General features: G+C 39.8%; 1 protein-coding gene across 5 annotated transcripts in view; it reads right to left on the reverse strand.

Annotated features, from left to right (window-relative positions):
• Positions 1–26,120, reverse strand: part of SPATS2L (spermatogenesis associated serine rich 2 like) — a 167,185-nt gene that overhangs the window by 28,337 nt on the left and 112,728 nt on the right. For 4 of the 5 annotated variants that reach the window (XM_047084683.1, XM_047084682.1, XM_047084679.1 and 1 more), the window contains 3 exons: positions 25,615–25,861; positions 8,924–9,130; positions 7,437–7,572 (listed from right to left, as the gene is read on the reverse strand). In XM_047084683.1, coding sequence (XP_046940639.1) covers positions 7,437–7,572; positions 8,924–9,130; positions 25,615–25,861 — 590 coding nt within the window. The remainder of the gene's footprint in view (positions 1–7,436; positions 7,573–8,923; positions 9,131–25,614; positions 25,862–26,120) is intronic. The other variant, XM_047084681.1, reaches the window with a different exon arrangement.

Below are 26,120 nucleotides of genomic sequence, written 5' to 3' on the forward strand. Positions count from 1 at the left end.
TGCTCTTCCTTCATGTCGACTGATTCACTCAGTCCTTGCAGTGGCCCTGGGGAAACATCTAATGTAGAGGAAAACCTCGGGGAGGAGAGAAAATAGGAAAAAAGCAGCTTTCACCTCCAAAGAGTGAGCTACACCTATTTAGAATGACACATATTCACAAACGAGGCAAGATTTGAAATACAGTGTACCACAGGGACTTGCCTTAGTCACAATGTCACAAGAACCTTGAGTTTCTCCGTGGTTTATGGTATTTACCCTTTTCACAATTTCAGAATGGATGCCGGAGCTTATTTCTGTTTATTGGACTGGTGCAGAGTAAGGAAAAGGAGTCATTCTGGGCAATTTGTCAGCTAGGACAGCAACAAAAACCATACATATGGCTCTCCTGAGGCATAAATATATTTATTAGCCTCTTCCATCATTGCCTCTTGATATCCTTTGCAGGTGTATGTTTATCTCCATACTGTGAGTTCTTTTAATATGCTGGCATAACCTCGAATATTGGGTGTGGGGAGGAGGAACAGCCTTGTTTAATTTCCGTTGTATAGTTCTTTGTACAAGTCGCAAGCAGGTGGGCACTTAGAAAAATCATCTGATGAGAAGGAAAGAGATTAGTCAGAAAATCTTTGTTGGTATGGGTTTTGATCAATGGGAAGATTATACTTATTTCCAAAGCAGAAAGGACATAGAGACTTTTTTTTATTAAATTTCTTTAAAAAACCATAAAAAATACAACGCAGACTCCTGACTTTGTCTTCATTACACGTCTAAGGAGTTGGCAAAATCTAGCAATCATTTAACACATTGCTGGTATTTTAACAGGGAAGCAAAGTCTGTAAATCATTACATCACAATGGCTGAAAAGGTTCCCAACGTCAGCTCTCCTACAGGGAATCCTATTACAAACATCCCCTGTTGAATGGCCTGGAGAAAAGGACAACACGCTCTTCCAGAACTCTTGAGCTCCGCGGTGCAAGAGGAATGCGTACCACTTCAGCCATGGTTTTAAAATGGAGTCTCTATCCCTTATCCACGCTTACGTCAATATCTTCCATGTGACTGAACTCAAAAACTAAGTCTGCTTGTTGTCACAGCATCTGTTCTGTGGTACAGTTCTGATTCTAGAACCTGCCTCACCTAATACATATTTTTCCTACCCTCACCCATCGAGGTATACGTAGCGCCGGCCGCAACTTCCATGATTCTCCTAATTAAACAGTCACCAAGTGTTTGCTCAACCACAACTGCACCATAAGGCACAAAGAGACCTGTTTTCATTCAGCTTAAATAGCTCAAGGGCTGGCACACTTGAGGATGTCACTGGCATTACAGTAGCTGGACACAGGCCACGTATGCCCAGGAGCACCAAGTAATACTGCTGGCTGGCTGAAGCCAGAGAAAAATAATAATCCTTTAAACAGACACTTAATGAAACAATTCCCTACTGTATTTACCTTCACGTACCTCAGATCTTCATCCTAATCCTCGGCTCCCCCACCCCCCACCCTGCGGTATTGGTTTTATTGCAAAATGAGAAAAAGACTCAGGTAGAGACAGAATGGCTAATGAAAGGGACTGCCTGTTGTTAGCTGCGACCTTTGGTTCTTAATTTTTCCATTCTCTCCTAAGGACTGAGTTGAATTCTCTAATGCAAAATAGACAAAAAGCAAAGCCCTCAATTTTCTACACTTCAACATAATTGTTTTTTCTGGTCTTAAGGAAACAAAAATGTAATTTAACCTGTAAAATGTATAGTTAGAAAGCTTACATTTAAAATTTCCTTGAAAAGAAGAGGACACTATGGTTATGTTTTTTTGGGTATGGAAATGACTGGAAAGGAAATTTCCTCTCTCAGGTTTCCAGCAGTGGGTTAGGAGGGCAACTGAGAGAGGGGCAGATAGATACTCAGAGGTGCAGCAAAGGGGAGGAACCCCGGTCCCTCCTTCAAGGAGCCACAGCAGGGCCTGTAGAAGGACTGATGGACTCTTCCTCTCACTCTCCTCTTGCCTGGGCTTTCCCAGTGTTATTGATGTCTTGGGACAGATAATTCTTTGTTATGGGTGCTGGGAGGGGAGGGCTGTTCTGTGCATTGTAGGATATTGAGGGGTATCCAGATGCCAGTAGCACTCCCTTCCTGCAGTTGTGACAGCCAAAATGATTTCCAGACGTGCCAACAGTCTCTGGGAGGCAAACGCATCCAGCTGAGAATAGTGCGCTAGCCCCAGATGTACCACTCCCTCTGTATGACTCTCAACCAGTGGTTTTCAACCACAGAGGCACAGAAGAATCACCGGCAGTTCTTTAAAAAAAACAGCAACAGCCTATTCCGGAGTCCCCGTCAGACCAGTGGCATCCACATCTCTGGTGGTGGCACCTAGGCAAAGGGTGACCACAGTGCTCTCAGAGCTTTTAATTATAGTGTACACACATATACTTCGGTATGGAGAGAAGTAAATATTAATTTACAAGCATGATCTTTCAGTCAATGCTCGGTTATTCACAAAGAGAACGTCCTGGGGAAACCAGGCTCTTAGCATTAAATGGGAAGCCAGGTATTGACCAAAAATCAGCTAAAAGTTTGGGGAATGTGGTGGTAGGGGGGATGGTGGGGAGAACCAGCCCAGGACTGCTGGAGAAACAGCAGGAGGAAAGAATCCTGCTATGTGTAAGCCTTCAAGGGAAGAAAATTGGTCTTATTTGGACTCAAACTGAAGCAGTTCCAAGGTGGTATGTGCCAATATTTTTACATTATTCGGGCACCCAAGGAGCAGCAAACTGGGAGTATATGGCACATTGTTGCATTGCTTGTTCTTAAAGTCTCCACTGGCAATTTCCCCTTCGGGAGCCCTTGGAAAAATGACATAATGTTTCAAATGTCACAGTGATGCTATCTGGTCCATATGCGGGGCCGCCCAGCTGACCACCCTGTGGTCTATGTGTGGTCTTGCACGGCTACCAGCGAAGCTTCCACAGCAGATGAGAAGCCCCTTTTGTGGAGTGGAATTTGAGGGATGACGGAAGCAGACACACTTAATCTCAGAATGGCTTTTTCTTCCGCCTGAAATTCTCACTTTTATAGGGTTATTCTTTCGGCTGATGGAGAAGAGTCTCAAGAGACTCTGGTTAACACTTGCAAGCATAAAAATATGTCACTGTGGGAAGGAGGACCCATGGTCATCAAAAGGATGAGCTTCTCAGTGACACAACAGTGAGTTTCAACCGTTAATATGGAAAAAAGGAACGCGATACGGGGACCCCATTACAAGTTCATCTGGTAGCCAGTGGTGTGGGGAGGAGCCCCCGGCCTGTGAGGAGCTGCAGGAGGTTCACCTGTCTTTGCTGGGAGGGAGGACACTCACAGTGGAGAGAAAGCAGGCAAAGAAAGAGGAAGGCAAGGGCTGGGGGGCCAGGGCTGGAACTGGCCTACTCCAAATTCTGCTTAAGTACGACTTGGCGCCACTTCAGGAAAAAATAAACATGAGATGTAAGAACACTGTACAGGAATCATGCTTTGATTTCCCTTTCCTGTATGGAAGCAAAGCAGCCTAAAAATACTGTCCCTTCCAGCCTCCATTCCCTATGGCCCTGTTACCCCATCCCCAGCACACGTTCTACCCTCTGGCTCATCACCATCTTCCATTTCCTTTTAGGAGTGCTTTTAATTAGATGTTAAATTGACAATAGCACCTAGCAATTTTTACAGCTCTATTCTGGAATACTTTCTCCCCTGGCATATGGCACAGCTATCAAGTATTATTCTCCTGCCTTGATGTTTTTTGAAGTTAATGTTTATTGTTCATTTTAAGCCTTCACCATCAACTTGGACACGCACACACACAAATTTGTGATGAGAAACTAGACTAGTTTGCACACAAACCAATTAAATCTGGCAGCTATGATTCCAAAGGACAAATATTTTCCAGTTGTGGTGGGGGGCCAATCATATAGAAAGAAACCAGCTGTTTCATGTTAGTTCCTGATGTGACTTTTCATAGACACTCATGTTGCAGAATTTATTTTCTGTTAAGACAGTGTGGGATCACCGTGTCATCTTTGCTGCCCTCTCAAATCTCCGATTCTTTCTGGGAAAAGAGAATGATCCACATAATGGTCATTTAGCCCTATGTAACTGTGTCCTGGCCAAATGCCCACTTTGATATTATAATTTAGCTACTTAATGGTTTTCTTCAATAACTGCACTGAAAAAAGTATTCTTCACAGCCAGACTGGGAAGGACAAGCATTTGGTTCATCTCGTTCTGATGTGTGCCCGCTGGGTACTGAGCACGTGCAAGCAGGTACTTTTTCCCAGCCCCCCAAAATCACCATTCCCATGAATCCCGGCAGGCTTTGGGGAATCTGATCAGGCAGGATTCATCTCCTGAAGCTGGGCAGCAAAGCGAATGTTCAGAATTTCTTACCTGAGAGTTTCTTTTTATTTCTAAACTACACACAATGCCTGCTGAATGCTTCGGTGAGAGCACCGGATGGCCCGGAGTAAGGACAGAAGGACCACAAGTGTGATGTCGCTGCGTACCAGGTGAGTTAACATCTGTCCCTGAACCAGCATTCATTTTGGAACTCTCTGGAAGACTTGTCCCACATTTTCCAAATCTGGATGTGCCTTACAATGTGATCCTGAGGTTTACATGTGAACAGCACTGCATTCGCAAGTCTCTCTAATGCCTGGGGTCCATGATTTCACCACCAATAGGAAAGCTGCATTTTTTAAAACATGTAAGCTGCCTTCTTCAATTCTGTGATCCACTATTTTTTTTTAAGAGTGCCAAAATCCCTAAAATTCATCCCTTTTTCCCCCTCAGAAAACAAAAGGGAGTTATTCAAGTAAATCACCATGTTGGCTGGGCTGCAGGCTAACTTGGAACAGAGGTAAAGTTTTTCCATTTGGTAGAAATGTATGTTAATGGCCTATTAAAAAGAATTACTTTTGTTTTATTTTTAAGTTAATATATATGTAATTATTTTGGGATCATTTTATTAAAGGTTAGATAACAAAACAAGTGCTGCTGTTTACTAATTTTGTAGCAACAGCATGTAAAAAAATGGTTAATCTATATTTGTTCGTCTTCAGTTTGGAGGAAATGTGCCATTTGTTAAGAGGTGACTTTTAAGCAGCAGTACTGCTTGGTAGAGCTCATTCAGGAGTGATCTTTACCCGTCAGTTTAAAACAAAATGTGAATTACAAGCAGAGAAAAGATACACAACTTCTCTGGGTGCTGACTTTCCTGGCCCCACACTTTCACATCTCGAGGAGTGAAACAGTCAAAGAGTCTGTTATAAATCTCGAGATGTCTCGTGACCCATGTGGTATTCATTTTACTAAGGAAATAAAAAAAAGTACTCAAAGCAGCTGGAGGAGAGAGGTAATTTGAGGTCACTGCTACACTTTGTCAATTAGTGTGAGTCACTCAGATGGAAGGTATCATACAGAGGCCTCAGAGGAAGAGTTTACTCTAAAATGCCACACAAAAGAGTAAGACAGAGTGGTCTTCTCTGAATAGTTAACTAATGCCTCCAGAGACTAGCAAACTACGACCCCCACAAGCCAAATCTGGCCCACTGCCTTTCGTGCCGTAACAGTAGAGCTGAGTAGTTGCGCAGAGACTTTGCAGACTGTAAAGCTTTAGATATTTACTAGCTGGGCCTTTATAGATAAAGTTTGCTGACTCTGGCTCTAGAAAACAGGCCTGGAAGTTGAGTGCGCTTATGTATATTAGGGTAATTTAAGGATAGATTTTAAAAAGTCATAGAACTGTAAAATTTAAAAACCAACCATCATAATAACACCTTTCATTTGTATAGCATCTTCATGTTCTCTAAGTACTTTCAAACATAATCTTGGAGTTTACTTTGAACAATTACTTGGTTTATTGTCTGATCAAACAGAGAAGAGTTCCACTAAGGTCGAGATGACGTGACTGGGTGGAGGGTAAGTGAATCCTCACTGAATGATAACTGAAGGAGATGGTTTTCTTTCAAGTTTCTGGTATCTTGTGCACATGGGGATCTTATACATAGCAGATGGTTTAAAATTCAAGAATTTTAGATTGTGTTAAGCGTAATCCTTGGTTTTACACAACTATAATCTGCTAAAAAGCACATCTATGTCAAAGAAAGGACTTGGAAAGGAAAACCATGCAGAAGATGTGACCAAATTCTAGAATCATGGGAGGCCAATGAGATACAGAGAACACATGTGAGCCTGGGCACTGCGGACATGTTTTTCTGTTTTTAGCACCCTGATTTTCCTCTGGGGAACTCTCCAGTGATTTTCCACTCTCAGTTCATGGGGTTCAGGTGGGGCTCACCCCACCACTAACTCTGTGGTAGGCACAGGACCCAGCCTAGCTAGTGGGAAGACCCTGTCCCTCTTGCCACAGTGACTAGTTTAGGGACAGAAGATTGACCCAACCCACCCAGTGCAAATTAGCCCTTGGATTTCTGTTGGAACACTAGAGACAAAGCTCTCTCTCAGATCACAGGAACTAAGGATCATGTAAGGTTGGAGCCGCTTGGGGGTCATCTTTGCTACCACATGGAGAGATCATACCTAAGAATCAAGCCAAGGATAAGCAGAACCAGGAGACTGTAGGAGACACTGAGAGAGGAAAGGAGGGTGAGAAGGGGAAAGGGAGAAAGGTAGAGAGAAACTGAATTCTCATAACATAATTTGGGCTTAGAACCAAATTCGCCTAAAAGAATCTTGTGGATTTCTCATGTACATCAGCCAAACAATTCTCCTTTGTCATTAACTAGTGTGACTTGGGTTTCCATCACTTGAAACTGAAAAAGTCTTGACTGATACACTAAGAAGTTTTTCCACTTATAATAACTTAACCTTTACCAGGAGATATTTCACTGCAGCTGTGGACATGAGCAAACATACATGGCTCAAAGAGATGCCTTCTTTCAGAGTCAGTTGCAGAGCAGGGCAGGGCAGGACCAAAGCCACACCAGAGTACCATTTCTTAATTCCAGCCTTCAAGACACCCCAGAATGGGATTCTATCACTCAGCTTGCCTAAGATGTTTCTGAGTTTTGTTAAGGAGTCTTTCTTATTTTATAATGATAAAGCTGGAAAATATTTGTTCTCAGTATCACTCATGATATTGGCCTCCCAGGGATTTGTCAAAAATATCGTTTGTTGAGGTTGTGTTCTACATCATTCATATACTTTGGGGCCAACTTCAGACTCCAGTGAATTATGTGTATCAGGTTTCTTTTTATTCAAACACTTTCCCTTCATTTTTATTCCCAAGATATATGCCTCTGCCTATAGGACTTAAAAAAAATTCACTGAGGAGTTGTTCTGTGATGTTTATGCATTAAATAAACAATGTTTTCCATCAGATGCTTTTACCTGTAGGAACAGCTCAAGTGCCACAAGTTTATAGTTTCTAAGTCAAATTACTTACCAGTTGTGTAATTCAGCAAAGGCAGCTTTGATCTTCTTCACTGAACTATCCACTTCTTCCTTGATCATGACACGATATCTAGTTAGAGACACAGTGCAGCGTTGCAAATCCTTCACCGATTTCTCAATGTTTGGGCCTACAAGTAATGTCATGAAAAAAATGTTAAATTGTCTTTTTACTTGTGAGCTAAATAGCAACAGTGACAAAAGCAGCTAACTCACCCCACCCCCTAATAAGAGATTTATCTTTTGTTTCTCAATGAAAAAAAAAAAAAGTTCTGTCAAGAAGATGTTTATATGTTTATAACCCAGAGTTTTAAAAATCCACAGTGGGGATATGTATGGCCCCTGAGACTGCTGTGATTTTACCAGTGGGTTCTGTGGGTGGGCCATTCTGGGCATACGTGTCTCCTCTGTGCTTTGGAAAGAGGCTCTGATCATCATGTTCTATCACGAACTGCTGTTTCTTAGAATCTGATATGTCTAAAGACCATTTGTGCTGCTGGCTCTCACCACTCTGTGTGGTTAGAAGCCAGCAGGGCTTTTGGATGAGGAAAATGACATGGAGATTGGGAGAGGTACAAATGAGCTAGAGAGAGGACGGAGCATTGGTGCCAGGTACGCTGGCTCTGGCCCATCAGTCCTGAGCCAGCCCTGTAATTAGAGCAACAGCACTGAAAGCTGCTCTGGAGGCGCCAATCTTGCCTGACTTCCTGAAACCGTCACCAAGGTGTACAGATAGTACAGTGTGAATAGGCGGATTGTACTTATCCCAACAAGGCCATGTTTCTTAGAAGAAAGAAATCTCCCTCCAGAAAAGTAAGGAAGTATATCAAACCAAAGCCAAGGAAATCAGATACAACTAAGGCTGAATGAGAAGAATATTATTTAATCTGCTGGGAATCAGAAAGGAAGTGATTTATCCCCTTTCATTTTTAATGCCAGTTATGTATAAAGTATAGCAAAGCTCAAAAAATAATAAAAATATAGCGTGTCAGATATAAAACCCTCTTTCGGTGTTACATCGTCTGAAGGTTCTAACACAGAACTGAATTTACATGAAGAAGATCATCTAAAGATGACATCATCAGCTTCTGGATTCATCTTCATTCAATGCAAGTTAAGAACATGTGTGTCTGGGAAACATTCAGCATTCAAGTTACTAAAAGAGCTCCTGCATTAACATTTGCTTCCTAAGACATTGGGGTAGAAAGTATTTGTGGTGCAAATTTACCCATGCCTACAAAGAGAAGAATGACCACAGAGAGGCAGAGAAAGGGGATGTAATTCCTCTTAAACACTCGAGACCTTTGATTTATATGGGAGGAATCACATCTACTTTTCAATCTATGTTGGTCACAGAAAGAAAGGCAATTTCATGTGCATCTCTCTTCACTAAGCAGCATCTTTTGGAAAGTTCTATCATTCTGGCACTTCTCTGTGTGTGTAAAATAGGTTGAATCATTTGTGCAAAAGAAATCACTTTACCTCTTTTCTTTGCCAACTCATCTGGCTTTATTTCAAGATGAGCTGCAGGGGTATTGGACTTAACAGGAGATGTTTTTGCCTTAGGCTTGCTTGGGTTACAAGGCTGCTCAGCTGACCACTGTAGGCCATCTGACCCCTCTGGTGTTCCATGTATAGGTTTGGGGTTCCCATCTAAGGACAGTTTCTGTTGCAGTGGTCTGTTGCCTTCTGTAAGAAAACACCAAATAATGACTGTGAAGTGATAAGCTAAAAACACTGATGAGAAAGTGATGGGGGGGGGTGCCAAGATTTTCATTTTGTTTACATGTTGGCAACAATGTCCTTCATTGCAAGCAGTGAGGAAACTGTTTTAATAGAATCTCTAGAAGATTTGAGGATGTACTGGAAAATAGAGCCTTGCACTTGGGAGTTGGTAGACCTGGGGTGGGTGTTTTGGCTCTGGTAATTACTTGCACGGTGACCCTGGGCCAAGCCACTTAACATCTCTGAGCCTTGGTTTCTTCACTCATAACAAAGGTTATTTATTAGGAGATGAGAAGATTTTTTTCCCCCATTCAGTAAAGGTATAGGCATCTTTAAGTATGATTTCATATGGAGGCTATAAAAATGCAGCCCTCCTATCTCCAAGCGCTACATTAATGTCTTGTAGTATTTTATTCTGAATTAATGAAGGCAGAAGAGTGATTGGAGATAGGGCAAGAATGAAGTGACAACAGGTACTATAATCATTTCACTTAATTTATGGAGGGATTAAATTGGGAAACATCATAATATCTCAACTATATTTAAAATCTAGGGAGTCAAATTCTCTCTGGAGCTTTAATAGATGTAGCAATAAATTAGCAACACATTGCTTTCAGCATCTTTTAAAGGTAGGTTTCTATTAGTTATTGCTGGAGTGAATTAAATGGCACCTTAGTGGCCTGAGAAGGAAATGTATCACCCTTAACATCTTACTCACAACCAGAGAAAGCTATGGGTGTAAAAAAAGGGAAGCCAGCATGTTTTGAAGGCTAGGTTCTTAGAGAAAGCTGAGTGTAGTAGAAAGAGTGCAGGTTTAGACCCAGGAGACCAATGTTCTGAGCTTCCCTATGTCCTGCATGAGCCTGTAGGAATGACTTCACTTTTCTGGCTGACTGTGGCTCACTTTCAAACAGCGCACAACGTCATCTCTATGAATCCCAGCCCCTTTCACCCTGCCTCACTTCTCTCTGCTCTCATGTTGCCTCTTAAAAACTTACTGCCTTGTATTTTAGCACAAGGCTTATGTGTCTGCCCTTCATCCTTGCCTTGAGGAGGCTAGGACTCCCTTGAAGTCAAATACTGAAATCGGATTCATTTCTGAAGCCTAGTACTGTGTCTGGCTCAATAGCTATCTGTAAAATTGTGACTGAATTAAAGTACTCTTAAAATGATTTCATAGGAAAACAAAAACAAAGAACAAAGAACATTTTTCCTAACACTTGTCACAAACATTATAGAGACTGTACTCAGAAAGTGCAAAAGAATATGATCTGGGTCTTGGTCAATTTGATTTTAGACATTAGCCTATTTAAGACAAGTGTAAATTTGACTTTACTTGAATCCATCATTCATAATCTATATATCAAGAAAGCACAGCATACATTTTATGGTCTGAATGATGAATACTCTTTAAAGGTAAATTACATTACACAATGAAATGTTCAGCAAAGGCAGTGAACAAGTTAAATACTGAAAACACCATTTCCTCCAGCAATGATTTAAATGGTAAACAGATTTAAATGGTACTTAATGGTAGTAAACAGATTTAAACAGATTTAAATGGTAGTATACAATTTTATCTTTATGTATACTAAAGGAGAACTTCTGTATAGGGCAGTGGTTGTCAAGATTTAGTGTGTGTGAGTTCTCCCTCAGTGCTTGTTACAAATGCAAATTCCTGGACAACACATCCAGGGATTCTGATTCAGCAGTGGGCCCATGATTCTACTTGCCAGGTGATTCTGTTGGGGTGAAGGTGGATGGCACCACCCACCTGGAGAAACTCTATTGGAAAAGATGGAAAACTAATTTTTTGATGAGTCTGTAAATGTTTTGTTAAAATTGTGATAAAGGACAGGCTGGCTACAATTCATTCCCTCTCTAAATCATAGAGAAGATTCAGCCTTGGTGAAATAGTATAAATTGAGAATCTAAAATATAGCTTATTGTGCATAGTGTAGTAAATTAGTCTTATTCTTGAAAATAAGGGGATTTGTATTATAGCTTAATGGAAATAATGACCTTAGAATGAAGGGAAAAAAATTATTCTGTTGGATGCTTTAGAATTTTAAATGGAAGGCAAGCATGCAAATGAGCATGAGTTCAGTGACCTAGAGCTGAAAATATTTTGTTTGTGTCTCAGAGAACTGGTATGTGGGCTACTGCTTCGTTTCATCATTCATGCAACAAATACCCATTGAGAAATCTGAGTAGCAGGGTTTTTTTTGGGTCCTGAAAAGCTGTCTCATTATTGGTGGAAATCACTGAACACTGGGAAGATCTGAAATTCTCAAAGATGACTTGGATATATTTGCACGTTGGCTGTACAGATCTGTCTCCAAATATAGTAAAGCTCTGGGGCTCTTTCACATAAAAGCTGGTGGTGAGTTACTCAGCTATAACAGAATTAGGTTCATCTTAACCACGAATCCTGACATTTCTAGCAACAGAATAATGGGGGTTCTTTCCTGGATACAGTAATTTCCCTCTAACATTATGGCCAGAAGTACCATCGGTTCTTTATCTTTCTGGAATCTACTTGTAAACTTCACCAGCCTGTAGCTTACCAAGAGTTGATTCCTATCCCTGTCCAACAAGGTAGTCACTAGCTATATGTGGTTACTGAACACTTGAAATGTGGCTTTCCTAAATTGAGATGTGCTGAATTAAAAATATTTCTTGGATAATTTAAAAAATATTGACCATGTCAAAATAATAACATTTTGTGTATATTAAATTACATAAAATATATTACCCAATCTAACTTACCAGTTTCTTTTTACTTTTTTAATGTGGCTGCTAGAAATTTAAAAAATACATCTGTAGCTCACATTATATTTCTACTGAGGAGCATTAATCTAAATCAGAAGGAGCGTGAGATTATTGGTCTAAAATCTGCAATCACTATTAATTCTACGCTAAGAGAGTATTGATTTTAGTGAAACCTTAAAATATCCTCTGCAATTTCTACATGAGATAAGTGGTGATAGAGTGATATATGTCTAGTTCATCACTACATGCTTGGTGCATAGTAGGTACCATGATGAATACTGAAAAAATCAATGAATGAATCAGCATTACTTTGGTACTTTCCATGCCTGGGACCCTTCTAGTTAGAGGGAGCCTAGTTTGATATGTGTCCCTGGCTGTGACTTTATCCAATATTCATCAAACACTTGAGCCCAAGTAGTTACATCTTAGAAAGAAATGTTATCTCTGGAAACACCCAATCTGCCCAGATTTCAATAAATATTATATACAATTTAATTTTTATATATTTTAGTTTAATCTTAAGAATGGCTCTTAGAAGCTTTAATGTTTTTGAATTTAACTATCACCTGAGCCTTCCCTTTGTTAAAGATATTTATCAAATCCTAACACACATGGTGTATATCTTCCTGAGTATCATTCTGGTTTCTGATTCAATCTAACTCAACAGACATATATGGAGGGCCCGCTACGTGCTAGCACTGGCTTATTCATAGGAGATAAATGAGACACAGTCTCTCTGCCTTTAACAACTAATATGTAAAATGTGAAAATGTAGCCTAAGACCATAGCATAGTAAACCTGAGTTCACCTTTCCCCACTGAATTATGTTGGTACCTTCGCTGAAAATCAATTGACTATATATGTGTAGTCTATTTTTGGACCACATTCTATTCCATGGATGTAGTTGTCTATACTTACCCCTAACACCACATTTCCTGTTTACTGTAGCTATATAACGAGTCTTAATATCAGGTCATATATGCCCTCCAACTTTGCTCTTCTTTTTCAAGATTGTTTTGGCTATCTTAGGACCTTTGCTTTTCAATGCAGATTTAAGAATCAGCTTATTTCAGGGCACGTGGGTGGCTCAGTTAAGCTTCTGGCTCTTGATTTCAGGTCATGAACTCATAGTTTGTGGGCTCAAGTCCTGCATTGGTCTCCATGCTGACAGCGTGGAACCTGCTTGGGATTCTCTCTCTCTCTCTCTCTCTCTGCCCCTCCCCTGCTTGAGCTCTCTCTCTCTCTCTCTCAAAATAAATAAACTTAAAAAGAATCAGCTTACTTCTACAAAAACAATCAGTATCTTTCTACAAGAAATCGGATGGGATTTTGATTGGGCTTGAGTTGAATCTACAAATCAATTTGTAGATAATCAGTATCTTAACAATATTGCATCTTTTGATCTTTTAACATGATACATCATACCATTTATTTAGCTTTTCTTTAACTGGTCTCAGCATTGTTTTTCAGTTTTTAGTGTCTTGAGCAACTTTAGTTAAATTTATTCATAGGTATTTTATGTATCTTAGGTTATTGTATAGTATTTTTAAAAATTTCATTTCCCAATTGTTGGCTGCTAGAATGCAAAAATACAACTGAGTTTTTATATATTGAACTTTACACCTAGATACTTTGTTAATTTCCTTATTAGTTTTTTTTTGTAGATTTCTTAAAATTTTCTTTATAGGCAATAATGACATCCTTAAATGCAGTTTAACTTCTTTCTTTCCAAAGGTTAGGAATCCTAGGTTAGTGCAATGTAGAATTGCAGTCCTTGCATTGCTCTGATCTTAGGGAAACTGCATTCAACATTTTATTATTAAATATGATATTAACTGTAGGGCAGATTTTTCATATGCTTATTGGGAAATTCTCTTATATTCCTAGTTTTCTGGGAGTTTTTATTATTTTGCCAAGTGATTTTGTTTCACTAATTGAGATGACCATATTGCTTTTCTCTTTTGTTTTGTTAACACAGAAAATTACATTAATTGGTTTTTAAATGTTAAGCCAATGTTGCATTCCTGGGAAAAAGCACACTTGGTCATAGTGTACTATCTTTTTTATATATTGCTTACTTTAATTCGCTAATACTTTGTTGAAGATTTTGCTTCTTTATTCATGAGCAATATTGTTCTGCTTCTAATCTTTTTCTTCGTTATAGGTCACATTTGATTGCTTCTTGTGTGGATTTATTTTACACAACAAAACATAAACTGTGGTGGTTGTTTTTTTGCTAACAGTACCAAAGAAAACAACTCTTCCTCTTGGGAGAAATACAGGACTTGGATTCAAAGATTTTTCATAATATATGTATAGACATGTATGTGTTCAGACTTGGAAGTTTCTGAAAACTCTTTTTTCTTGTTAGACTTTACTTTTCAGTGAAAGTTTTATGTACTTATAAGTAGGCTGAAAGAAGTACACATAGAATTCAGATCTAAGTTTAAGAAATGTATAACCATAAGAGTAGGTCTAAAGAAATTATTTTAAGCCACTGAGTTAAGATCTTCCTAATACACAGTAAAACACATTGTCTGATGATGATTAACATTGTAAAGTATTGTGAAGTAGTTCTACTTAGAAAAAATTGATAAAAAGACACAGTATAATTTAGTTGTTATAAAATTATGCCTAAAATTTCTAATGTCCGTGTTGCTTAAAGCATATTACATTCACTTAAAAGTAGTTAAGTGAATATGTTAGTGTTTTATGATAACTGATAATAATAATAATAATAATAATAAATTAGTTCTTTGATCATAATCTTAGTGTTTTTAAATATTCACAAAGAACAATGCAAATGGAAATTAAACATTTTAAAATGTTCCATTCCCCAATTGTCAGTTTTACAAATGAAAACAATGAGATTAGTCCACTCTTTGTGGACAGCAATATATTAAGAATTACAAAAATATTCATACTCTTTGACCCCAATAATTCCACTTCTAAGAAAATATGCCAATTAAATAATCATAGTTGTTTGTAAAGATTTATATAGAAGTATTCACTATAGCATTATTTATAATAGTAATAAACAAATGGAAACAATCCATAGGGACAATAGTTTGGGAATTAAAAAGAAATATGTCAAATTCATAAGAACACAATGTAGCCATTAAAATAATGTCTTTAAAGAATATATAATGGTATGAGGTAATGTCTGTAATGTCATGCTAAGGAAAAAGAATACAAAAGTTCACATACTACATAATGTGATCTTTGGCTTAAAAAATCCTATATATCTGTGCAGTTAAATTCTGAAATGAAATTTAACAGTGGTTGTTTCTGTTTTTTTTTTCTTAAACCTTACTGCATTTTTAAAATTTCTTCATTAGTATAAATTTCTTTTAAAATCAGAAATACACATCCCCAAAGGCAAGGGAATTAAAAGCAAAAATGAACTACTGGGACCTTATGAAGATAGAAAGCTTCTGCACAGCAAAGGAAACAACCAACAAAACTAAAAGGCAACCCACGGAATGGGAAAAGATATTTGTAAATGACATATCGGACTAAGGGCTAGTATCCAAAATCTATAAAGAGCTCACCAAACTCCACACCCGGAAAACAAATAATCCAGTGAAGAAATGGGCAGAAAACATGAATAGACACTTCTCTAAAGAAGACATCCAGATGGCCAACAGGCACATGAAAAGATGCTCAACGTCGCTCCTCATCAGGGAAATACAAATCAAAACCACACTCAGATATCACCTCACGCCAGTCAGAGTGGCCAAAATGAACAAATCAGGAGACTATAGATTCTGGAGAGGATGTGGAGAAACGGGAACCCTCTTGCACTGTTGGTGGGAATGCAAATTGGTGCAGCCACTCTGGAAAACAGTGTGGAGGTTCCTCAAAAAATTAAAAATAGACATACCCTATGACCCAGCAATAGCACTGCTAGGAATCTACCCAAGGGATACAGGAGTACTGATGCATAGGGGCACTTGTACCCCAATGTTCATAGCAGCACTCTCAACAATAGCCAAATTATGGAAAGAGCCTAAATGTCCATCAACTGATGAATGGATAAAGAAATTGTGGTTTATATATACAATGGAGTACTATGTGGCAATGAGAAAGAATGAAATATGGCCCTCTGTAGCAACATGGATGGAACTGGAGAGTGTGATGCTAAGTGAAATAAGCCATACAGAGAAAGACAGATACCATATGTTTTCACTCTTATGTGGATCCTGAGAAACCTAACAGAAACCCATGGGGGAGGGGAAGGAAAAAAAAAAAAGAGGTTAGAGTGGAAGAGAGCCAAAGCATAAGAGACTCTTAAAAACTGAGAACAAACTGAGGGTTGGTGGGGGGTGGGAGGGCGGGGAGGGTGTGTGATGGGTATTGAGGAGGGCACCTTTTGGGATGAGCACTGGGTGTTGTATGGAAACCAATTTGACAATAAACTTCATATATTGAAAAAAAAAATAAAATCAGAAATACAAAATCCCTAATTATCTTTAAAAAGCAGCATAGCTACTTTACTAAATTTAACATGTACTTTACATATTCTATCACTAATAATTCAGTGAAGACCATGAGAAAGGCTTGTTTGTCTGAGTGCCTATTGTGTCCGGTGTCTGTTTCAGGCACCAGAACAAGAATGGTGATCAAAGACAGATGTGGCCCCCATCTTTCCAGAACTTGCAGTGTATTAGGAAGACATATAAATCACACCAGCACACAAACAAATGTAGAATTACAACGATGGTAAGTGTTATGAAAGAAAAGTACATAGCATTCTGCAATCTGTAATTGGCATATTTGATGTAGGGACAGCAAGGAGTAACTCCCCAAGAGATAGATCCTGTGAGCTCATCAGGTAAGAAGGCAGGAAAGTGCACTCCAGGCAGAGACAGCATTTAAGGCAGGAGAAAGCCCTGTATGCCAGTTATCAAGTTATTTTCTCTTGGCTCAAATCCACCCTTCTTTGCCTTACTTTGTTGTTGTTTTTTTTTTTTTTTTAAATTTTTTTTTTTCAACGTTTATTTATTTTTGGGACAGAGAGAGACAGAGCACGAACCGGGGAGGGGCAGAGAGAGAGGGAGACACAGAATCGGAAACAGGCTCCAGGCTCTGAGCCATCAGCCCAGAGCCTGACGCGGGGCTCGAACTCCCGGACCACGAGATTGTGACCTGGCTGAAGTCGGACGCTCAACCGACTGCGCCACCCAGGCGCCCCTCTTTGCCTTACTTTGTGATACAGGAGCTGGCCCCTGCAAACGATTCTCTTTTGCCAGCTCACAGAATGTTAGCTTTATCAGTGGAGGGCAATAAAGTGACCACGCAGGGCTAAGAGGACAGGAATACACTTCTCTTCTAGTTCCGGTTCTTTGTTGTTATGCTTATTCATCACAGGAGGTGGGGGCCAAGCAGACGGGCTCCAGCTGCAGTCATGCCATGGTCCCTGCATCCCCCGCACTGGCAGTGGCTTCAAGCAGTTCCAGTCTATCTACACCCTCTGGCAATGGTAAAGTTCTTCTACAGAACAGCTCAGTCCATGCCCTGTGACAGTTTTTGTTTGTCTGTTTGTTTGGTTTTTAGTGTAGTTGTTTTGCTGCCACAAGGTTGCATGTTCCACATGCTTTCAATGAGGTCACAATCTCAATCTTGGATTGGAGGGCTCTCTTTATTGTCCAGCCTTTCTAGAGACAGTAACTACTCTCCTGCCATGTCTAGAACCCTTAGAATCCTCATTTATTCCTTTTAGTAGTTAATCACCTCTTCGTGTTTCTAGTGTTTTAGTTAGTAATTCCCTGTATTACATTCCTCCCATTCAAATAAACTGTGTGGTTTCTGTCTCTGGACTTGAACCTGACTGCACACACGCAGTCTATATGAGGGACTGAGAGGGACCAGGAGGGTTGGAGTAGAGACAGCAAGAAGGAGCAGGCCATTCAGTGAGGTTGGAGCATCACTTAGGGGCCAGACCACGCTGGGCCTGTAGGCCATAGTAAGAATTTTGGTTCTTATCTTAAGAGTTCAGATTTGTGTTTTGAAAAGATTTCAGGATATAGAATGACTTAGAGGGGAACAATCTAAAAGCTAGGACATTAATCGGTGGACTCGTACAGCAACATAGGCAAGAGAGGATGATGGCTTTGGTGGGGAGGCACAGGTAGAGACTGTGAGAAACAGATGGGTTCTAGGAACATTTGGAAAAGAAAATCGACAGGACTTGATGGATTGGATGAGGAGACGATGTCAGGACTGATGTCTAGATTCCTGGCTTGCACATTGGATAGATAGTTCACTAAGATCAGGAACACTAAAAGAAAGCTAAGACTGGAAGGGAGATCATGAGTTTGCTTTAAGCATATTGTCGAAGTGCTTTCAACTGTTGAAGTGAAAGTGTCAAGTAAGAGTCTGGAACACAGAGAGGAGCCTGGCCTGGGAAGAGGAATTTGTGAGCCAGCTTACATAATTAAAACCTGGGCATGGTTGAAATGATCTAAGAAGACAGTACTGGGTCTTATAGGAGAAAGGACTTGGAACAAACCAAGTCTTGACAAGCTGTACCAATTAACAGCCTACGTAGAGAAGAATGACCCTCAAAGGAAAAAATGGAGCAATGAAGATGGAGGGGAAATCAGGAGGGTGTCATGTCAGAGGAACTGAAAAGAAAAAATAGAGTCCTTAAGGATCGTGTGATCAACAGCACTGAATGTTACAGACAGAAAAAGATAAAGTACAGATTGGAAAATGCGTGCTAAATTTAATCCACTGAGGCCATTGATAATCATCGTGGGAGCAATTTCTTTGGAGTGATGGGGCTGTAAGCCATACTGAATAAGATGATAAGTGAGAGACAGAGGTGAAGAGATGACGGTGAGTAAAGATAATTCTTTTAGATGTTACAGAATAACGGTCTAGTGATAAAGCCCCAAGAAAACTCTCTTCACATTACAGTGACGACGCACCTGGATTTGCATGGTCCGTCATTCTTCTGTCACTGCATGACAGGATAATTAACAGAGAGTCAGAGGAACCAACAACTTTGAAACAGAGACCCAAACAGACAGGCTTATTTCAAAGACATAATGTCTGTTGGTTCTGCCTCTTTGTAAGTTCTTTATCAAAGACAGATAGACTTTATTATTTCAAGTCCTATTAAACTTGATCAGATCGGTGGGCATAAAGCTGGTAACTTTCAGATTGGAAGCAGACCTTTTAGTTTTATTTACATTACCTTTCAAGGTCTCATTTGTTACTAATACCTTTACAGGTTTATTTATATTAAAAGATAATAGATAAGAAAGTCATGAATTAAGCTGCCCAATGACACAAGGTGGACAATTTGCCTTAATTTGTTTCACTGACTTATTTCACTGCAAAACAGAGTCAATTCTCATTATATTTTGATAGAACCATTTAAATCTTTGTTCAAAAATTTAAAAAACAATTTTTTTTGGAAGGCCTTTTGTTCTTTGCAAGGAGTGCATTCCATTTAATTAAGTCTCTTTGTTACTGAAATCGCCATAACAAGGTATGGGTGGGAAGTTATGAAGATATCAGCTCTTCAGAGAGAGTAGTTTTGTGTTTTTGCTGCAGGGTTGCAGCAAAAGTAGTTTTTTTTTTTTTTAATTTTTTTTTTTCAACGTTTATTTATTTTTGGGACAGAGAGACAGAGCATGAACGGGGGAGGGGCAGAGAGAGAGGGAGACACAGAATCGGAAACAGGCTCCAGGCTCTGAGCCATCAGCCCAGAGCCCAACGCGGGGCTCGAACTCACGGACCGCAAGATCGTGACCTGGCTGAAGTCGGACGCTTAACCGACTGCGCCACCCAGGCGCCCCAGCAAAAGTAGTTTTCAAATGAGAAGGAGAAGGGAGAGGGCTGTGGATTTCACTCTACCCGGGTGACAGAAAAATACCCGAGGGGTTGTGTGTTTCCTATGCCCTCCTGTCACTACACCCCATGTCTGTGTCTGTCTCTTTCTGCTTTGTCACACCCAGAGAAAGGAAGCAGAGGTCTTGGTCATGGAAAATGCAGTTGAAGGCCTCCCCTAACGTTCCCCAAACAGTTCTGACATGGTGCTGCTGAGGGTGTGAAACTGAGGGTGTGACTGCACAGCGCACAACCATGAACAGGAGCTAACACTGAGTATTTACATGCTAAAATAATCATTAATGAGGAGTGAGAATAGCAATTACTGTGCTTCAAATGTAAACTTTCAAAATGCAAGTTCATAGGACACTACTTAGTATTGGCTACATAGATTAAGAAAGTATTGTATCTTTAATTTTAAAAAAGAGTAAAAAGCCCATGGTTATGGCTCTGCAGGGGTTTCAGCTAAAGTCCTTAATTAAGGTTTAAATAAAACATTGGCTGCTCGGACCACTGTACCCTGGTGTGAGAGAACCTGCTCTGAGGCCTCTGGGTCTCATCTCCCATGTCTCCTCTTCAATCACTCACGGGACATGACGGCCTTATTTCAGGTTGCTACACACGTGATCTTGACCCCTGCCCTAATCTCTCTCCTACTCACTGCCTTCGCAACACTTACTATCATCTAGAATTCTCATGGTAACTTAGCTGTATTCTGATTTATTATGCATCTCTTCACCTCACCTTCCAAAACGTATGCAAACTTCATGAGGGCAGAAGTTTTGCTGTCTTGTTTGCTTCGTCTAGAATTCCTGGCTCATGTCAGGATGCTTAAAAATGTTTACTAGACACATAAATGATCTGAGGGTTGACTCTGTGCTGGATGCTGTGCTAATCACTTTAGACACCTCACTTACTGCATACCACAGTCTTGTTAAGTGGAGTCATATTTTCTATTTTGCAGGTGAGGACACGGAGACACAGAGTGGCTAACTTGTCCCGGGTCACACACCTAGTAAGCGATGAGGCCAAGACTTGAATCCAAACACCTCTAACGCTAAAGCCTGGTTCTTAGCTACAATATTATATTGCTTCCATTGGAGGGCTGGCACTGCCGAATCCTGGAATATACACATTTGGCTTTACTATTAAAGTCCCAGGCAAGCTGCTTTCATCTTGTTGATCTTTTCTAATCCTCTGGTCCAATATAGGGGCTTAGAGAAGCAGGGGAGATAATCTTGAGGCTAGGACTGACAGTAGCATTAAAAAAATCTGCTTGGAAATCCTATAGGAAACCGCATACATAAAAATACTGTGAAACAGTCTGGTGAGGTGTGTGTGTGTGTGGTGGTGTGGGGTGTTAACAAGACGCACAAATGAGGGACAAGCAGCGAACATTCTAAAATAACGGGATCCTTTCTCTCATGTTTGGTTCCGCTCACTTTGAGAATGAGAAAGCAGTTCTGTGCCAGTGCCATGCCCAAATAGACAATGTGTATTGTCAAGGCAAAATGACTGGGCTGCTCCTGTTCTGTGATACAGAGCAGATTGTGAAGTCCGGTTTGTGCAGGTCAGTGAACACAGCATGGAGCTTTTTGTTTGAGACAGGTAACAAATAACACAAGAGCTGCCTTCCCAGGATGCTTCACAAGACCAGGGGACATAAAGGAAGCCTGCTGGCCATCAGGGGAGCTGAAGCCAAGAAAAGCCCCGCCTCAAAGTTTCTCTCAATGGAGTCAGTTGGTGGCCTGTAATCCCGCTCCTTTCCTATTCAGTGGGAATTGTGTCCAGTGAGAGAAAGCCACACAGGAATTTGAATTCTTATTCTGACCTATCCGGTGATAACCACCTAAACATTTCAGTAATACACGCCTTAAGAAAAGTAGAGCAGGAAGAATATTTAGGAAAATTGAACCCTAAAGTCATAATGTGCTTTAGACATTTAGATGGACTTTAGGAATAAAAATGATCCTTGGCATTACTTTTGGTAAAAATAAATCTTAATCTATTCCTTGTCTGACTTTGTACTTGGACACAGAATGATCATGATTGGATTATGTAAAAGATCTAATTTGAGCTGTTATTAAAAATTCCGAAATACAGAAAAAAAAAAACAACTACTCCAAGGCTTAAAGAAGTAATTTTGTACTAAGTTTAAATCAAACTCCCAAACTTCTAAGCTACATGCTGACAGGCAGCATTGTCCCACTCGACAGTGCTATATTTACAGCCTGCAGTGATGATGCGTTTGGTGGTTATTTTTCACGTAGGAAGTCACACTAACACCCCTGAACCACCTGCATATATCTTAAAGCTAACTTCTCCCCTACCAGAAAGTAATTCTGTTTAAAATTTTTGAAAAAGAGAAATCTTGAATGTCAAGGTGTTATAAAAAGATAAAATGTGTGTTCCACATGTTCACAGCCTGCTGCCCAGCTGGGCATTCAGGGCAAGCTTTCTTGAACCAGTTTCATTATTGGAAAGATTGATAAATGCTCCACTGCAAGCAGACTGGAGATTTCTTTTACACTCATACTTTGAACCCACTCAAGTACAGAATATCATTATATGGCTTTTTTAGGATTACCTTTTCCTAATTTTTCAATTATACATCATTTAGGAGTTATGGAGCCCACGGTTTCAGCAGAGACTCTCTGAATGCATGCATTAAATTACAGGCTTTTGCAAACTAAAAAGAGTTACCCCAGGGGTGCGGGTTATCTTCTCAACCTGAGGGGCTCTAGCTTCCTCGGCAATAAAGTGAGGAGATGGGGTTCAAGGATCACTGCCATCCTTTCCAGTGCCAAGGCTCTACATTCAAAATGGGGTACAGAATGTCCAAGACCTAACACTCATCTGTGAAATACCTGTTAGGGGTCTCGGGGTTTCCAATGGATTGGATGAGCATTTTAAGGCCATTTCACAGTTTTGGCACCACGTTCCTGATGAACTTCCATTATCTTTGGGAAGGAAAACCTAACTAGTGACAAACTCATTTTTAAATTTATGAGTGAGCTGCTGCTGATGTTAATGGTCAACCAGGAGGATTCCCTTCCTTTTGCAAAATCATCTAATAATCTTCCATGATCATCATTCAGTCCTTAACAGGAAAACTTACGTGAAGTATAGATTTGAAGTGAACCAGTAACATTAACAAATAATACTGACATACTTCAATGCCTTCATGCTAAACTTACAAAACCGAAAGGATATTGGGATGGCTCTTTGTGCAATGAAGGATTCTTCACACAAAGTTTCATGTTAGAGTTTACAAAAACCTCCTTGTACAGAGAACTCCTCCAGTGGGTACTTAACTTTCAAGGCAGCTATCCACTGTGAAGTGAAGCGCTTCAATATTGAATTTGCTCTAATGTCATATACTTGATAGAGTTACCGAAATTGTTTTAGAAAGAAGGTATAAATTATAAGTAAATGAACAAATATACGTGCTAGGCTTTTAGTCTGTGATTGATATCAAAACAGCAACTTGAGTAATTAGATTTTGAAAGTAATTCGTGTGAAAGCAATAACAAGCAAAGTTGGGAATCTGCCACTCAATTATTTAATTTCTTTCCCCTGCCCTTACTATAAATCAAAACATTCTCAAAACTGTAGGCGTAGTAAAAACTGAATTAAAAAATTCCTGGAAAATTTAGATTCTAAAGGGAAATAGGCTATTTTTTTTTTAATTTTTAAGTTTATTTATTTTGAGAGAGAGAGTCAGCACAAGTAGGGTAGGGACAGAGAGAGGGAGACAGAGAATCTCAAGCAGGCTCCACACCGTCAGCATGGAGCCTGACATGGGGCTCGAACTCATGAAACTGTGAGATCATGACCTGAGCCGAAATCAAGAGTTGGACACTTTATCAACTGAGCCACCCAGGCGCCCCTGTCAGGTTGGTTTTAAGGAAGCATTGCACAGTAAGGATGATCTGAATTACGGCACTCACTATTAAGAGAGTTGGTAGGTAATGTGTTTATGGAAGAAAAATAGTGCTTCGTGAGCAAGTTGCAAACTCACTAGTGTGCTGTGTAGCATGTCAGTTATTTAATGTATTGCTTCCTCAGTGGAGCCCTGATTTGGGACATGTCACCAGGAGATGTTCTGTTTGCATCATCTTCTATTGGACTGAATTGTTCCTAGGCAGGGCCTGTCTTACTCAGAGACTGCAGACATACAAGAGTATGGAGTCAAGTTTTCTCCACTTCTTTTCAACCTTCCAAATCCCCTCTCCTCATTCAAATTTATGGGTCCTTCAATAACTACTACTCCCACAAAACTTCCCCGGATCACTCAGTTGGATGTAGCACCTCTCTTCCCTAAACTGTAAACCCAGCCTTCTCTTCAAGAATAAATAACAGGATGTGATTCCCTCAGGGCCTCAACCATACCATACCCTTCTCTGAATTTACTGTGGCCTGAGAGCACAGTGCTTTGTGTGTAGGAAGAATTTAAAGAGTCACTGAGTCAATAAAAGCAGGATTTTGTAACTAGAAGGACTTCAGGAATTATCTGGTCCTCACTGGGAGAATCTACCACCGCTTCGAAGGCATTTTGAAAAACTGATGGGGCATTTTTAAAATTTGTGTGTGGGAGAGGGGCCTACACCTATAGCCAGGTGACCTACAATCACAGGCATCCTGCACAACAAAGAATCATCCTGTGTCCTGAACTTTCTCATGTCCTGTTGGACGCTTTACATATAAACACAAGTATTTTTTAATATAATTTTCCTACAGATTTCCAGGATTTACTTGGATTTCTGGGATTTAATACTGGGTAAATTAAGAAAAGATTATATTTTATGGTGTTCGGAACCAATCAAAAGTTTTGCACCATTTGGGAAAATCACATGGCCAACGACACCTGTAGTCACGGTATCTAACAACTAGCACCCCTGCATCAGCCTGCATTTGTAGTAGCTGTTTTCCTAGTGATGCTGTGTCTATATACAAACATTCTCATTCAGCTCTTACATCACAGGTGAAATACAAAAAAAACCACTGTCTACAATATCTTGTTGACCACTGTTCTCTTTTAAGTGCAAAGCGATTCATTATAAGTGGATGTGTATATCAGACCATTTTATCAGGTTTTCTATTTTTTAGTGGTTCCTGATTTCTCACATTTTTTGCTTTATTGAAATCCTGTTTCTAGATAGATTATATAGATTATATTATCTATGAATTTTACTTTAGGATTTGTTATCAAATGGAGCATTCAGTAAGACGGTATTGAGGGCCACTGATCTAGTACATTGTAGTATAGTTTCCTTATTTTACAGAAAGGAAATGGGACACTAGAGATGAAATGATACACCCAACATCATACACTTGATTAAAAAGTAGCCTTTGGTGGACTGATTAAGATACAGCTATAGCACAAATAATTAATATTCCAGGTTCTAACACCCTGGAAGGTTAGGTTCTGTCACATAATATAAAATACCAAAAGTTAAAATAATTTGATCTACCCTTTAATAACATTTGCTCTTGTCATCAATTATTTCTCCCTTATCCCAGGAAAAGGTGTCTTGAAAGAAAATTTCTTTTAACTGGAATTTCTGTTTTCCTGATGATGCTAATACAGATTAGAACTATGTTCCTTGGAAAAAATAATCCTCTGACTTAGTGCGGGGCTAAGCTGAGTTTTATTCTTTGGCCCTGCAACATCCTCCCCACCCCCTTCCTATGGGAAGATGTCTGCATCCCTGCACGATGCAGAACAACCCTTCTCTTTCAACAATATCAACAGTAGAAACAATCAACTCAGTGGGTTCCCTCTGCATCCTTTTCTTCCGTGCCTTCCTAAGCAACTCTGTACGAGAATTACTGACCTGTGACCCCACGAAGGGACTTTGAAGGTTCCTCGAGTATCGAGATCTTTTTCTCACGAGGGATAAGGACTGGTTTTTCACTGGCAGAATCGGTGGATGAGTTGTCCTTCTCACAGCCATTTATGTGGCCATTTTGTATCTGGGGCGGTGGTGGCTGCAGGGGCCCTGCTTCCGGCCTCTCTGCCTTGTCTTTAGCATCTTTGTTGCCTTGATGCTGCTTAGACTTGCTTCTTTTTCTTTTATTGTTCTAGAATGAGAAACAAATGAGAAGATAATATTATTCAGCTCAGACCCTTTAGATACAAAGTGAACCTAGACATCAAAATGAAGTATGTTATCTTGTTTGCTTTCTGGCCCTTTAGAATGGGCGAAAACACCTACATTTTTATTAACCGCCCACATTAATGTAAGTATCTTCTTTCTCACAGTAAGTTGTGTAAACTTTTACCTCATAAACATAGTGAGCAAATAAAAGTTCCCTTAAAAGGAAAAAAATAGCAGGGAAT

Source organism: Lynx rufus, unplaced genomic scaffold (genome assembly GCF_022079265.1).
Source record: "Lynx rufus isolate CCGP_SWC_20201006 ecotype Redwood Valley unplaced genomic scaffold, mLynRuf1.p SCAF_2, whole genome shotgun sequence".
Classification (NCBI taxonomy): domain Eukaryota; kingdom Metazoa; phylum Chordata; class Mammalia; order Carnivora; family Felidae; genus Lynx; species Lynx rufus.